Source organism: Hemicordylus capensis, chromosome 1 (genome assembly GCF_027244095.1).
Source record: "Hemicordylus capensis ecotype Gifberg chromosome 1, rHemCap1.1.pri, whole genome shotgun sequence".
Taxonomy (NCBI): Eukaryota; Metazoa; Chordata; class Lepidosauria; order Squamata; family Cordylidae; genus Hemicordylus; species Hemicordylus capensis.
Window position 1 is genome coordinate 413,418,186 of NC_069657.1, and position 15,290 is coordinate 413,433,475.

The 15,290-nt window shown below is 44.0% G+C and overlaps 1 protein-coding gene across 1 annotated transcript in view; it reads left to right on the forward strand.

The window, feature by feature from the left end:
- RAB3GAP2 (RAB3 GTPase activating non-catalytic protein subunit 2) overlaps nucleotides 1–15,290 on the forward strand; it is an 80,454-nt gene that overhangs the window by 22,711 nt on the left and 42,453 nt on the right. Inside the window, exons 7-15 of the mRNA XM_053308848.1 lie at nucleotides 373–474; nucleotides 761–860; nucleotides 2,597–2,695; nucleotides 3,898–4,046; nucleotides 8,334–8,413; nucleotides 8,532–8,621; nucleotides 11,961–12,100; nucleotides 14,019–14,235; nucleotides 14,858–15,001. Coding sequence (XP_053164823.1) covers nucleotides 373–474; nucleotides 761–860; nucleotides 2,597–2,695; nucleotides 3,898–4,046; nucleotides 8,334–8,413; nucleotides 8,532–8,621; nucleotides 11,961–12,100; nucleotides 14,019–14,235; nucleotides 14,858–15,001 — 1,121 coding nt within the window. The remainder of the gene's footprint in view (nucleotides 1–372; nucleotides 475–760; nucleotides 861–2,596; nucleotides 2,696–3,897; nucleotides 4,047–8,333; nucleotides 8,414–8,531; nucleotides 8,622–11,960; nucleotides 12,101–14,018; nucleotides 14,236–14,857; nucleotides 15,002–15,290) is intronic.

The following is a 15,290-nucleotide window of genomic DNA, read 5'->3' on the forward strand; positions in this document are numbered from 1 at the left end:
TCCCGGCCACTCGGATGAATTTTATTTAAACTTAATTTCAAATTCTGATTATGAGATTATTAATAAAATGGCTAGGTTTTGTTATATTATTTGTAAAATTCATTTAGAACTTTGATGATGTTATATGTTTGCTGGTCTATGACTGTAATAAAGTTTGCCTAACTGCAGCCAAAACCCAAATTAAAACTAGCACCATTCTTCAAAACAATGCAAGCTTATTTTTCCCTACGCAGATTGTTATTGTGTACAAAAGGTGTTGTGTGAGGCAGTTCTTAGGTTTGTAACATGTAGATTTATTTTTAGTCCCCTCTCCTGCGGACTGCGTCACAATACATTGAATACATGTTCCTGTTTGCTTTTCTCACTTATTAGAATGGGGTACTGCTCCTGGCACAGCTTTTAAATGAAGATCCTGTTCTTCAGCTTAAATGCAGGACATATGAGATTCCACGACATCCTGGAGTTACAGAACAGGTATTATGGCAGATATGATGACGATGATGAATGTATATACTGCTTTCCCAAAAAAACCCATTCTCAAAGCAGTTTACATAGAAAAAGGTTCCTGTCCCAAAAGGACTCACAGTCTAAAAGTAAATATAAGGTAGACAGCAGCAACAGCCACTGGAAAGATGCAACAATAGGGAACCTTGGTTGAAAGTATAGCGTTTCTTAGAAACTGTGGTAAACCAAGCAGGAAAAATGATGTAGTTATTGACCAACATATTCATTTCTTTTGCAACAACAATGTACCATACAGAATGAGGAACTGAGTATCCTGTATCCTGCAGCAGTTGTGACAATTGATGGTTTCAGCCTATTTCAGTCCCTTCGAGCTTGTCGAAATCAGGTAGCAAGAGGTAGGTCCAGGACTTTGTCTTGGCTTGAGTTATTTTGATGTTCTGTTAGTAAGAGGTATTATTACTAAGCGTTACTTTAAGGACCACCTTTGCACATATCAACCTACCCATGACCTAAAATTGACATCAGAGACCTTGCTCTCTTGTCTGCCATTAACTTGGATTTAGTTAGTGGGTACCATGCCTGCTTGGGTGGCGGCGGCATAACTGTGGAATTGGCTCCCTGGGGAGACTGTCAAATCCATATGCTCCTTTGCTTCAGAATGGACTTTTAAAACCATCTTCTTCTGCAAGACCTTTAATAATCTTCTGCTGCTAGTTTTCATGGCCTTGCTGTTTTTAAACCATGTACTTTATTGTAATTATTCTACTATTCTATTTTGAGGATGGTATCCCCACATTTATATGTATGCAACCTTGGAAAATTATATGTTTAAAAGCAGAATATACATAAATTTAAAAAAACAAAAACACCAGCAATACCTAAAAGGATATTAAGCAATATTATATATTGGAAATCTGACAGCTAAGATTTTGGCTCTCAGACTCCAGAGAAGCTTCACTTTAGAAGAAGAAGAAAAAGTTTGGCTTCATCATTTTAGTGTTTTGCTCTGCTAGTTGTTTCTAAATAACTTCTCAATTTGGATGTCTCATAATTTGCGTGGTCTAGGCCTGCTAAGAGCTTGTCATTGCTGGTAAGTCCTCAGCAGATGATCTGGTTGCAAATTTTACTTCTATCTTGTGTAGTTAGCTGGATTTTTTTACTCCTGAGCACCTCCCAAAAATAAACTCTTATCATGGTGCTTTATTAAGATTTCTTTCCCACCCTGCCCTGAAGACTTGACTGGTTTACAGTATATCTTTGCATCGATTCTGTGGTTTGCCCAAGGCTGTCCTGGACTTCATTACCCAATGGTGTTTGAATATGGATTGCTTATTTCCAAATGTTTTATTTTACAGTCTGTGTGAACTAAAAACAGTGGCTGACATGAGGAGGAAAATTACTCAAAGTAGTTCCATTGAAATTAAAAGGACAAGTTGGGTTACACCTAGAAATGAGCAATCCAGATGCAAATCCCCCATTTCTTTTGATTTAATCTTTGACTTGCCAGCGTGGTGTAGTGGTTAGAGTGCTGGACTAGGACCGGGGAGACCCAAGTTCAAATCCCCATTCAGCCTTGATACTTGCTGGGTGACTCTGGGCCAGTCACTTCTCTCTCAGCCTAACCTATTTCACAAACAAGTATGTAGTACACTGCTCTGGGCTCCTTGGAGGAAGAGCGGGATATAAAATGTAAATAATTATAATAATATAGCAATTAATCTGCATGACATTAGGTTGTATCCTAAGAATGTCTTCTGTTTTGTGAATAAGCTCCATTTGCACATGGGGCAGGGACCATTTCCAGCAATCCCTCCTTCTGTCTACAGCCCCCTGCACCCCTACAAAATCTGCTTCTCTAGATCTTCAAATCTTGGGAGCAAATGTTGAGCAGGGGGAGTGCAATTGTCCCTGCAGGTTCTTTGAATAACAACTCTCTATGTTTCATGTCAAGTAAATTAAACTAAGGAAATAGGGCATAATCGTGTCTCAACTTGATAACTGTTAACTGAACTGTTTAACTATTACTGCACAGTGTCTGAGGGGTATGTGTGTGGCAAGATAGATAGATACACAGTATGTAACTAATCTAACCAATGTTTTTGTATAATCTCTGTTTTAATAAAACGGGCAGCTGCCGCTTCAGGGAATGAGAACGTTCAGCCACCTCCATTAGCCTATAAGAAATGGGGTCTTCAAGATGTGGATACCATAGTTGATCATGTTAGTATTGGTAAGTGTTATCACGTTGGTCAACACTATTGGAAAAAATAGCTGTCTTGAGTGTCACTGTGAACGCACCTACTTATGAGGTTGATGTGCTTTAATTTAAAAACATTATATATCTGTATCTAAAAAGTGTTCAAGATACTTCATGTACACTGTTTTATTACAACAGCCTGTTAAGTAGATCCATGTTAAACCAGAGCAGGGGTGGGCTTTAGTATCTCAAGAGCTATTGTTAGCTTGGGGGCTAATCTGAAGTATCTCTCCAGGAGCTTTGGCTTCCCTTCTCCCTCCCTTTCCTCCCAGCCATTATTGCAACTCTGATTGGCTTTCTTGATAAAGGCACGGCCATGCCATTTTTAATCTTTCTCTCTCTTTGAGTGGTTGGGGTTGTTCATACTTTCTCTCCACTTTCTTCCCCTAAAGTGCTTTTTGCTCCCTTCCTGTCCTGCAGCAAAATTCTCCTGCAATTTAGGGGTTTTGATGTTAAAATTCCTTAAGCTGTTGTTGTAAATGCATATACAGGTTGCCATTTTGAGACTGGCTTCACCTCTCCAAGTTGCTGTTTCATGCGGGTGGCTTCCAGGGCTCTGTGGTGTTCACACTCACAGCTCTTGGAAGCCTTAAGTCTACCCACCACTGAACTAGAGGATTTCTGGTTCTCTTAATCTGAAGTGTTATCTGTTATCTGAGTATCTGAGGTGTTTGAGTTTCAGCATCAGCATCAAAGCACAACTGATGCATTCTTGCTGGGCCCCAAATTCAGCTGAAGCTCCTGTGGTACAGCAGCCATCACCAGTATATTTCCCCTGTTCCAACTGAGGCATGTTGCTATTCAAGAGAGTTAAAGGATGAAGCTGTTGACAATTCCTTGCACTGAATTCCAGGGGCTGCTCCACTACTTCCATCACATATGCACTGATGCAATCTCTCTCTTTCTTTCTCTCTCTCTCTTTGTGTAATGTAGTGAATATTATCAGACTTCCTCTTTGCTGCTGGTTTGGAAATGAACCATCGTCAGAATAAGTCATTCTAATTAAAAAAATAAAAATCTACACCGCAGGCTTGAATGCTTTGTAATAGATACTAGGTTTTTTTTAAATAAAAAAAACCCACAGTGTTTCTATAATCATAAGACTGTGGGAGAGACATTAGAATTTTCAAACCTCTATCTGTATTTTTATGTGTTCATTTCCCCCTTAACAATAGGTATCATGACTTTGTCACCTTTTGATCAGATGAAGACTGCGTCCAATATCGGTGGATATAATGCCGCTATAAAGAATAGCCCTCCTGCTATGTCTCAGTATATCACTGTAGGGTCAAATCCTTTTACTGGTTTCTTTTATGCCCTTGAGGTAAGTATATGTTATGAACTAGTCCTTGTGAAATCTACTATGGTAACTCTCAGATAAGCTTTACCTTCCTTGGTACATCTGGTCTTAATAATTTTGCTCTTGACATTGAGTTTGTAGAGGTTGGAAGGGGAGACTTATAGGGGGAACAAGACCACCAGGAGGATGCTTTAAAATTCAGTGTTGTTGATGAGTGTAATTGTTTGTCTTGGGTTTTTGGGTATATAGATACTTGTTGGATAGTCTCAATCCCCTTTCTTGGGGAAAAGGTAAAGTGTGTTGTGTCGTCGAATCGGTGTCGATTCCTGGTGACCACAGAGCCCTGTGGTTATCTTTGGTAGACTACAGGAGTGGTTTAACATTGCCATCTCCCACACAGTATGAGGTGATGCTTTTCAGCATCTTCCTTTATTGCTGCTGCCCGATATAGGTGTTTACCATAGTCTGGGAAACATACCATAGGGATTCGAACAGACAACCTCTGGCTTGCTCATCAAGTCATTTCCCCACTGTGTCATTAGGTGGCTAGCTTCTTGGTGAAGCCAGTGTACAAATATGCTTAAAACAGTTAGAATAGACATCAGTAAGAACACTAAAACTCAGCAGTTGAAAAACAGCCAGAATAGTTACCTTAAGCGTACTAAAACACATTAAATTGCCTGGACAAATAAAAAGTACTTCATCAGCCACCAAAAAGATAGCCAAGTTGGCGCCAGGTAAACTTCCCAGAGGAGAACATTACAAAGATAAGGTGTGTAAGTATTACACATTAGGTAAGGTGTGTAAGATTCTCCATTGGCCTTGCCTGGCCAGAGCTTAGCTATGGGGACTCAGGTTCATGTCCAGCTGTTTGCCCACTGTTTAGAATGGAGTGTGTGCTTCATTTTCTAAACAATGGGCAAACAGCTGAACACGAACCTGATCCTCGTAGCTAAGCTCTGCCCAGATAAGGTTAACTGGGAATCTTGGGTAGAAATAATTCCTACAGGTGCCACATTAGAGAAGGCCCTATCAGGGGTCACCACTTGCTATGGCAAAGAGATCTGCAGAAGGGCTTCCAATGCGGATCTTTACCTGGTCAAGTTCATGTATGAATAGGTGAGTTATTTGAGTTCTTTTAGTCCCAAGCTGCTTAAGGCTTTAAGGAGCCAGCGTGGTATAGTGGTTAGAGTGCTGGACTAGGACCGGGGAGACCCGAGTTCAAATCCCCATTCAGCCATGAGATTAGCTGGGTGACTCTAGGCCAGTCACTTCTCTCTCAGCCTAACCTACTTCACAGAGTTGTTGTGAGGAGAAACTCAAGTATGTAGTACACCACTCTGGGCTCCTTGGAGGAAGAGCGGGATATAAATGTAAAAATAAAAATTAAAAAAGGCTTTGAAGGTCAAAACCAGTACCTTGAATTGGGCTTCATTTTATTTTATTTTTTTACATTTGTATCCCGCTCTTCCTCCAAGGAGCCCAGAGTGGTGTACTATATACTTAAGTTCCTCCTCACAACAACCCTGTGAAGTAGGTTAGGCTGAGAGAGAAGTGACTGGCCCAGAGTAACCCAGCAAGTTTCATGGCTGAATGGGGATTTGAACTCGGGTCTCCCCGGTCCTAGTCCAGCACTCTAACCACACTGGGAGCCAGTGTAGTAGTTTTAACACTGGCAAGATGTGTTTGAGTTGATGGCCTCCTTGTTAACATGCTCCAGTTGGTAAGCTACAATATGGGCCAGCTCCAATAATTTGGTGCTATCAGTTATTCAGGTGATTCCTTGGTGTAATGTCTATTGTGTGCTTGCTGTCATTTGCTGGGAACAGTGTTTTGTTGTAGTTGTCTATGACTAAACACAGTAAAAGCCTTAGACTACTTGTTCCATTATAAGCTTTTGATTTTAGTTGAAAGTATTTCTGTGGTTTGGACATTTCTCCAAATGACATAGCAGATGTCATAATTCTTTGGAGAAACTGTTTAGTTTTCTGCAGTAATTGAATCTGCAGTGGGTACTCTGGACATGAGGTAATTGAACTAAGCCAGAAGTTGGCCCTACATTGTAAGGGGGTGGGGGATTTTTTGGTATTGATTTGGTATTGATTTGGTATTAATTAAACCTTTTAATAGCAAAGATTCCATGTGAGGCTTTGGTAATTGCGTTTGTGTTTGTGCCAAAAAATTGTAGAATTCTTGTAGAATTTCACTGAGAATTACTGTGCGCAAGGAATCCTTATCTGCGCTGGCTCCCAGTCCATTTCTGGGCCCAATTCAAAGTGCTGGCTTTAGCATTTTAAAGCCTTAAATGGCTTGGGACTGGGTTATCTGAGAGAGTGCCCCATATGTTCCAATCTGGACCTTAAGATCTTCTCCGGAGTCCTGCCTCAGAGTGCCCACGCCAAATGAGGAGGGGCAGGTGGCTGCTAGGGAAAGAGCCTTTTTGGTGGTTGTACCCCATTTGTGGAATAGCCTCCACAGTGAGATCCGCCTGGCTTCATCCATTTGTTCTTTTAGATGCCAGGTAAAGACTGCCATCTCCATTCTCTTGTCTATGATGCAATAAATGTAGGATTTTCTAATCCTTGCTAAGCAGGACCCTAATTGTATATACCTTACATGCAATAACTTACAAGTGCTTCTGAATTTCCTTTCCTGGTCTTCTGGTAGCAAGCATGGATTGTCCCCTTTGCTAAACAATGTCTGCCCTGGTTTGCATTTGAAAGGGAGAGTACATGTGTGAGCACTGTAAGATGTTACCCTTAGGGGATGGGGCTGCTCTGGGAAGAGCACCTGCATGTTTACATCCAGAAGGACCTCAGCATCTGCAAAAGCTGAGAGAGACTCCTGCCTGCAGCCTTGGAGAAGCTGCTGCCATTCTGTGTAGACAATACTGAGCTAGATGGACCAGTGGTCTAATTTGGTATAAGATACCTTCCTATTTTCCTAAAGACCTTTTTTGTTCACTCAGGCCTTTTAAATCTTGATTTTTAAATTTGGTTTTAAAATTGCTTTTTATTTTATTTTGTATCCTTCCTCCCCCACCTTTTGGTCTGCTGTGATTTAATGTGTTCTTTATTTTTATGGGATGTTTTAATCTGTATTGTGAGCTGTCCAGAGAACAATTTGTTATGGGGTGGCTAAAAAACAAAAGTTGATCGTTACTATTGTTGTTGTTGTTTGTATCCCGGTCCTCCAGTACAATACTTCTTGGATAAGTTCACAGAGAATAAAACAATATCAATTTAATAAAATTCAGTTAAACAAAATCAATACAATTTAGCTAAAAAACTGATAAACATTATTAGTTGTTTGTATGACATGTTCTTTATGCTGTTATTAGCCACTAGGACTTGAAAGTCGGGATTGGGCCCAATGCTAGCACAAACTTGAAAGTCGGGATTGGGCCCAATGCTATCTAGTCCAACCTTGCTAATGTCGGTTCATGGTCCTTTGGACCTTTCTGAAATTCGGAGTTGGGGTCGGACATACCTTTTAGAGCAGTTTTTAAAGCAACCGTGGATACTCCCTGAACCTGGAAGAAAAGTGCAGGGGAAGTGATGTAACATCAGATAATCTAAGAGGAAGTTATCTCACATCAGGGAATCACAGGAGAAGCCCAGAAATCAGCTGTTCCTTGTGTTTGTGAATTAAAAATGAGCTATGCATAGGCAGGTGGGCAGGTAGAAGGCAGAAGATGAGTTTCCAAAGCTGTAATTGTGAGAGAAGAGTGAGAGCGATTCACTTCCATTTGGAGCTTTGGAAAGCAAATTTTTCCAAAGGGGGTTGGAGAATACTGATCCACACTGGAGTTCAGATTTGGACTCTCTCCGAAACCCTCTGATCTGTTTAAAATTGTACCATTTCCGATTTTACCAAGGCAATTTTGCACAGCCCTATTAGCCACTGCTGCTTATATGTGAAATGACAGGATTTGTAGTTACTAACAGTATATAATACAGAGCCATTTTGGAAGGGTGGTATAAAAATCAAATAAATAATAGTGTCTCTGATTCATCAGAAAAGCAACTTGATGTAGAACTTAAGTGCTAAGATACTGCTTCAGGGCCTGCAGATTTTTAGGCTTGTAAAAGCTTCTATCCTTGAAATGCTGGGTAACTTGTGTGAAGAAAAAGCTATTCTTTTTTGGTACTAAAACAATATGAAATTTAGCAGAGTTTCCAAGTTTTAGTTATACGCTGATGGGCTTAGGGGCAAATTTCTGTCTGTAGATGAGAAACCCTGAAAGGAAATTTCTCAGGAATCATTTACTATTTTGATAACTTGTAAACAACTTTCTTATCTTTCCTTCAGGGTAGTTCGCAGCCACTGTTGTCTCATGTTGCTTTAGCAGTTGCAAGTAAGCTGACGTCTGCATTATTTAATGCTGCCAGGTAATGAAAGTCCAAAATGATACTATAATGTGAAATAGATTGAAATTGTAGTGGATGTGTGTCTTGAGGGCATTTCCTTTAAACTGAGACTATGTTATGCTGCTTTTTATGTTTCAAGTGGCTGGCTTGGCTGGAAGCACAAACAAGAAGAGGAAGCTGTACAGAAGCAGAAACCCAAAGTTGAGCCAGCAACTCCTTTAGCTGTAAGGCAAGTGTTACGAATGGAGGTTTTGCAAACTGTTCAGATAGACTCCTTTAAATGAAACTTTCCTCATAAGAACAGCCCTGCTGGATCAGGCACAAGGCTCATCTAGTCCAGCAACCTGTTTCACACAGTGGCCCACCGGATGCCTTTGGGGAGCCCACAGGCAAGAGGTGTGTGCATGCCCTCTCTCCTGCTGTTGCTCCCCTGCAACTGGTATTGAGGGGCATCGTGCCTCTGAGGCTGGAAATGACCCACAACCACTAGACCAGTAGCCACTGATAGACCTGTCCTCCATAAATCTGTCTAAGCCCCTTTTAAAGCCATCCAAGCTGGTGTCCATCACCATATCGAATGGCAAGGAATTCCATAGATTAATTACGCACTGTGTGAAAGAGTACATGCTCTTGTTGGTTCTAAATTTCCCGACCTTCATTTTCATGGGATGACCCCTGGTTCTAGTGTTGTGAGAGAGGGAGAAAAATTTCTCTCAGTCCACCCTCTTCACTCCAGGCATAGTTTTATACACCTCGATCATGTCTCCCCTTGGTTGCATCTTTTCCAAGGTAAAGAGCTCCAGATGCTGTAGCCTAGCCTTATAAGGAAGGTGCTTCAGGCCCCTGATCATTTTGCTTGCCCTCTTCGGCACCTTTCCCAGTTCTACAGTATCCTCTTGCTACCTTGTTAAGGATGAGGTGCTTGCAAGCGCAGAGGGTTTTGATCCTCGGAGTACAAAGCTGCCTCTCCAGTTGCCGCTGCTTGCAACTGAACTGCTTTAGTTCTGCCACAGTTGTCTGCCTTGCATGTCCTCTCAGCCCCTTGGGACCAGGGTAATGGCCTTGTTCAACTTGTTGCTGGCACCTATGGAAGTTTGTGGGACTGATGGCAAGTGTGCACCCAGATAGCAGTTGTACAGAAGCACACTTAGCTGTGAACGGACACCACCCTGTAAATGGCTGTATACATAGACATGGAAATTTCGGTGTAATCGTGACTGCATGAAGATGTGCTACTGTTTCTCACCTGGCCCATCCTCCAACCTGTCTCGATCACACAGTGTAGGTCCTGAGTCCAAATCCCACTGCATTGAGCCTCCACACCCATTGGAACGTAGGAAGTGGCCTCCTTTCAAGTCACTGGTCCATCTATCTCAGTATTGTCTGCACCACTGCTGCACAACTTTAGCCATTGGACTACAACTCCCATCAGACCTCACTACTAGCCACTGTGGCTGGGGATGATAGGAGTTTGTAGTCCAAAAACTGCTGAAGAGCTGAAGTTGTGCACCCTTGGTCTACACCGACTGGCAGAAGCTCTCCAAGGTTTCAGGCAGCAGTCTCTCTGAGCCCTGCCTGGAGATGCCAGGGATTGAACCTGGGACCTTCTGCATGCAAGCCGATGCTCCACCACCAAGCAAGGATGGCCCCATTCTCTAAGGAGAATAATTAAAGCAGATGGTGCTCGCATGTAGGCACCTATCCAAATTCAAAGCTTAGGGGATGTTATCGCAAGACTAGCTCTCCACTCCTTCCAAATGAAGGTTCTGGATCCAGAAGGGTAACTTCATATTTGCTTGACTAGTAGAGTTGGGCTACTGGGAATATTCCCAGTATTGGGAATATAGTGGAGGGCAGGCAAGGAAGGATTTGATAATGAGAAGGCCTAATGTCGATGGCTTTATTTTTCTTGAAGGGGAAGCTGGAGGACAAAATAGCAACAAATTGTTTAGAAAAACCAATGTGGAAATTTAAGCAATTGATGTCAATTCAGTTGCCCCCCCCAAACATGCTTAGATTTGACCCTTCTTGACAAATATCTTGAGATACTTACTGTGTGACACTCATGATACTTGTTTTTTTAAAAAAATCTAAATATATTGGTATATCAGCTAAGCTCTTTATATAATTACTAGTGTTTTCAGGCCCGTTGAAATAACGGGCGCTAGTAGGGGAGAGTTTTTCCCCCCTGCCCCACTCCTTGGCCAGAGGAGACGGAGACTGGGACCGGGGGCGAAGCGGAGGCCGTTAAAAAAGAAAAAAGAAAAATTGCTGCCGCGGTCGCCGCCGCCGCTGCCGCCCACCCTCCCTCCCAACTGCCGAGACCTCCTTACCCCGGGCCGTGTCAGTCGGGCGATGAAAGTTCTTAATTTGAGAGGGAGAGAGGAGCTCGCAAGCGGAGCTCCTCTCTCTGCAAAGCCTCTTCCCGAAATGGCGCTTTGGGCGCAAAGGACGCCTATTGCTTCGCGGCGGCCGCTTCTGGCCTTTCTGCGGCCGGGCAAAGTGACCAACATGGCTGCCTGGTTCCTGTCTCCGTTTCTGCCTCGGCCTGTTCTGGGCATGCGCTCTGCGCATGCCCAGAACGGCCGAGGGAGGCACGGACACACACCAAGGCTTTTATTAGAGAGGACAAGTAAATTTTAGCCCGTTGAATAACGGGCGCTAGGAAGGGAAGGGGCCCAAATTCGCCATTCCGCCCGGCTCCAGCAGCATTGCCGCCAGGCCTCGGCGGCGGCTCTGCCACCACCTCGGCCAGCTTCCCCCGCCGCCTCTTCCCCCCTCAATCAGTGGCCGGGCGGACTCTGGGGGCGCCGCTGCCGGTCCGGTCTGGTCCGGGCCGCCCCGCCTCACATTCCCGGCCGGTCTCCCCGGCCGGGCAAGGGCCCCAAGGACTCCCAGCCGCCCGGCTTCGGCGGCGGCGCCAGGCCTCGGCCGGCTTCCCCCGCCGCCTCCTCCCCCCGCCCGGCTTCAGCGGCGCGGCCAGGCCGTGGCCATGGCTCCGCCGCCGCCTTGGCCGCGCCGCGCCTTCTGGCCAAGGCGGTGGCTTTGCCGCCACCTCGGCCAGTGTCCCCCGCCGCCACTTACCCGGCTTCTTTGGGGCGGCCGCTTCTGGCCGCCCAAGATGACTGCCGGGTCCTGCCGTTCGTGCCTCCCTTGCTCTGTTCTGGGCATGCGCTGTGCGCATGCCCAGAACAGGCCAGGCACGAACGCACGCTTGGTGTCCGTCCACGGACGGACACCAAGCGTTTTATTAGAGAGGATTAATTTGATTAGACTGTACTGAAAGCAAGGTCTTGAACATTGTGTTATGCAATGAAGGTTAAAGCAATTTCAGATTCCAAAAAAATAGAGCACAATGCTGCTACACTTTTCCTAAACCCGCTATACATTTCTGATGGTATCTTCTGAATGTGATCGATTAAACTGAACTAAGTTACTGCTGAAAGTTTTTATTGAATATAGAAACTTATCATAGTCACATGCTTCACCTTTACTAATTTTGCAGTTGTGTTAATTTGTATGTCCTCTTTTTAGACTGTCTTGTAAGTCTGGTTTCATTTGGTGTTAGGTTTGGAATTCCAGATTCTCGTCGCCATGGAGAGAGGATCTGTCTTTCTCCCTGTAACTCTTTGGCAGCAGTAACAGATGATTTTGGAAGGGTTCTTCTGTTGGATGTTGCAAGAGGACTTGCTGTTCGTATGTGGAAGGGTACGGCATGTTGGTACATCTCTTGGGATAATATGGTAGTTTTTGTGTCTGAAAGATACGGATCTCTCTTTCATTTTAAGGTTATCACAGTGGTTACGGTTAACATTAAAAGGTACATACATCATCTTGGAAAAGGTTGTAAAGTCTAGAATCTAATTGTGAAATGGTGACATCAGTGGTATAGTGCAAACTATCTCCGGCTTGTTTGTTGATAGATAGATTCTCTCTTACATTTGGCAGATCCCTTGTGTACCTCACCTATTTCTTCTCCTGAGCTTAAGCCAAGTCACAAACAGCTGGGATTGAGCAGCTGAGGTGTGTAAAGGGTGAAACTGATAGAGCCTCTCTTGCTTTTTATGCTTGAGGGGTGGAGGGTGGATTATAGAGAGGTTTGCCAGGTTGCTTATCTTGGAGTGAGCAACTGAGGTGTGTGATAAGGAGAGAGTCCTGCCAAAGCTTCTGATGGTGTTCCTGCTGCATGTAAGCATGGAGCCGAAAAAGCCCTTTCAGCTTTCTTGGGAGAGTGTCAGTGGGAAGAGCCAATGTTCCCTGGCCTTCTGCCTTTGCTCAGTTCACAACATGAATCTTTTTGGGATGATTTACTAATCAGGGCTGTAGAAACTGTGAACATTATTGTTTACCAGTAACCGTTAGGCTTTTTGGAGCTTCTGCTTCACTCCTGTCCCTATTGTCCAGAGCAGGGCTGCACAGCTTTGGATCTCCTGCAAATGTTGGCCCACAACTCCCACCATCCCTGACTGTTGGCCACTGTGGCTTGCGATGATGGGAGTTGTAGTCCAAAAACAGCTGAACAACTGAAGGGCCACACTGGTGGCCTAGAGCATGGAGTGGCCTGCTACGGGCCCAAGACTAGAGCCTGGTTTGCGCTTGCTCCTGGCCTTAATGGAAGAGCGCAAGATTGCTGGTGGGAATATTAGAAAATCCTGATCTTGCCAATATTATGGATTCCGCATCTCTGATGGCCTTCAATATAAATATTCCCAGGGTGACTTGCACTAATCGTACCAGTAAGTCTCCCGGCCCACCTAAATGCCTTCAGAAAATGACCAGATTTTTGCCTCTTTGATCAAATACTGATGGACAATGAATAGTAATGAATGATGTATAAATATATGAGATCAAGTCTTGTGGTAGTGAGCATTAATTATCCCCTTATCTAAGTAGGGTTTGCCTTGGTTTGCAATTGGGTGACTACATGTGAGTGCTGTTGGTAAGATATCCCCCATATTCGGGCATGGGGCTGTTGCTCAGCAGAAGAGCATCTGAAAGGTCCCAGGTTCATTCCCTGGCATCTCCAGGTGGGGCTGGGAAAGACTCCTGCCTGAAACCCTGGAAAGCTGCTGCCAGTCAGTGTAGACCTTATTGAGCTAGATGGATCAAGGGTCTGACTTGGTGCAAGGCAGTTTCCTGCATTCCTAGGATGGTGACGAATGATGCTTATTATAACCCTGTTGAGCATATGCACTTGAGAGCCTGGAGCCTAGACTGTTTTGTCATGTCTTCATAAGCTGATATTCTCAGTAGGAAAAAGCGTGAACACCACTGCATGTGACAGAGGTACACATGTTTGTTTTTCATGCATACACATGATGGTAGCTGCAGATGGTGAGGAACAGAGGAAGGCAATGAATGCAGCAGAAAGAAGAGGGTCTAGCAGCAGTAGCAAGGGGGTGCCAGTGAGGTACAGGCCGTGGCAGTGAAGGAAGAATCCAGTTGAGCAGGTCAGAGAGCGCAGAGTGCCTGTTCCATAATTAGTGTTAAGCCCCATATTATAATGCCTCCTGTGTGAACTCAGCAGATCCAGTTGCAGCACAGAAATGGCAGTTCAGGAATCCCAGCAAAGAGCACTTGTAATATATGTGGCCTAGTGAATGGATTCCTTTGCTTTTACTCGCAGGTTACCGTGATGCGCAGATTGGATGGATTCAGATTGTGGAAGATCTACGTGAAAGAGAAGCTGAAAAAATGGATTTTTCTCCTTTTGCTACACCTCAGGGACCAAGCAGAGTAGCTCAGTTTCTTGTGATTTATGCTCCCAGAAGAGGGATTCTGGAAGTGTGGAGCACACAACAAGGTCCAAGGGTTGGGGCCTTCAATGTAGGGAAACACTGCAGGTAAGAACAAACTGTTCTCTATACCCAGCTATTTCAAAAATGTGTTTGTTTTTTACATTCTATCCCACTCTTCCTCCAAGGAGCCCAAAGTGTTGTATATGGTTATGTTGATCCCTGATAGGTAGGTTAGGCTGAGAGAGAGGTGACTGGCCCAGCCAGTTTCATGGCTGAATAGGGATTTGAACTCGGTTCTCCCCAGTCCTAGTCCAGCCGTCTAGCCACTGCGCACACACTGGCTGGCTCTCTTCTGCTTCTCTCATCTACTACTGATAAGAATGCTTCATAAAACAGAAGCAACTGAGCATGCTCAGATGGCTCAAGCAAGTGACTTTGTTCTTGCCTTCGTTTATTAAGCTTGTATTAGATGTGCTTTTATGCTGCTGAGGGTGGTCAAGTGGTAGTTAAATTTGCCAGTGCATCCAAAGTTTCCTGGCTCCAGATAGACTACTTTTAATAGAAAACAGAATGTTACCATAGCCATCCAGGAACTATCTCTGTCACAAAATTTAAGCATTCCGGTTTGTGTGTGTGTTTGTCCTTAAAAACGAGTTCTGCTTGAGCGATGCAAAGAGTGCATGTTGTTGGTTCTGCTTTGCTCTCTTATTTCTCAAATGTGTTTCAGGTTGTTGTATCCTGGCTATAAAATAATGGGCTTGAACAATGCAACAAGTCAGGATTGGCAGCCTCAGACTTACCAGATCTGTCTGGTTGATCCGACGTCAGGCACCGTAAAAACGGTTCATGTTCCTTTCCATTTAGCACTGAGGTAAAGTCTGATAAACTTTGCACTGTACAAACTGAACTACCTTAATGCATCTTTAAAAAAAATTAATGATGAAAAACTGTGGAAGTATAACCCAGCACTGGAGGTTATCCTCCGTTTCAGAGAAGCAGTAGGGACCTTTGCAGCAGAAAGAGAAATTCTCCTGCCAAAGCTCTTATTGCTCCTCAGTTGTACACATGTTGTGGGGAGTGAGACATATCTCCTTGAGGTAGCCCAATTCTTGCTGATGTATTTCATTTTCTCACCACGAACACCATTTCCCCCCACCCAC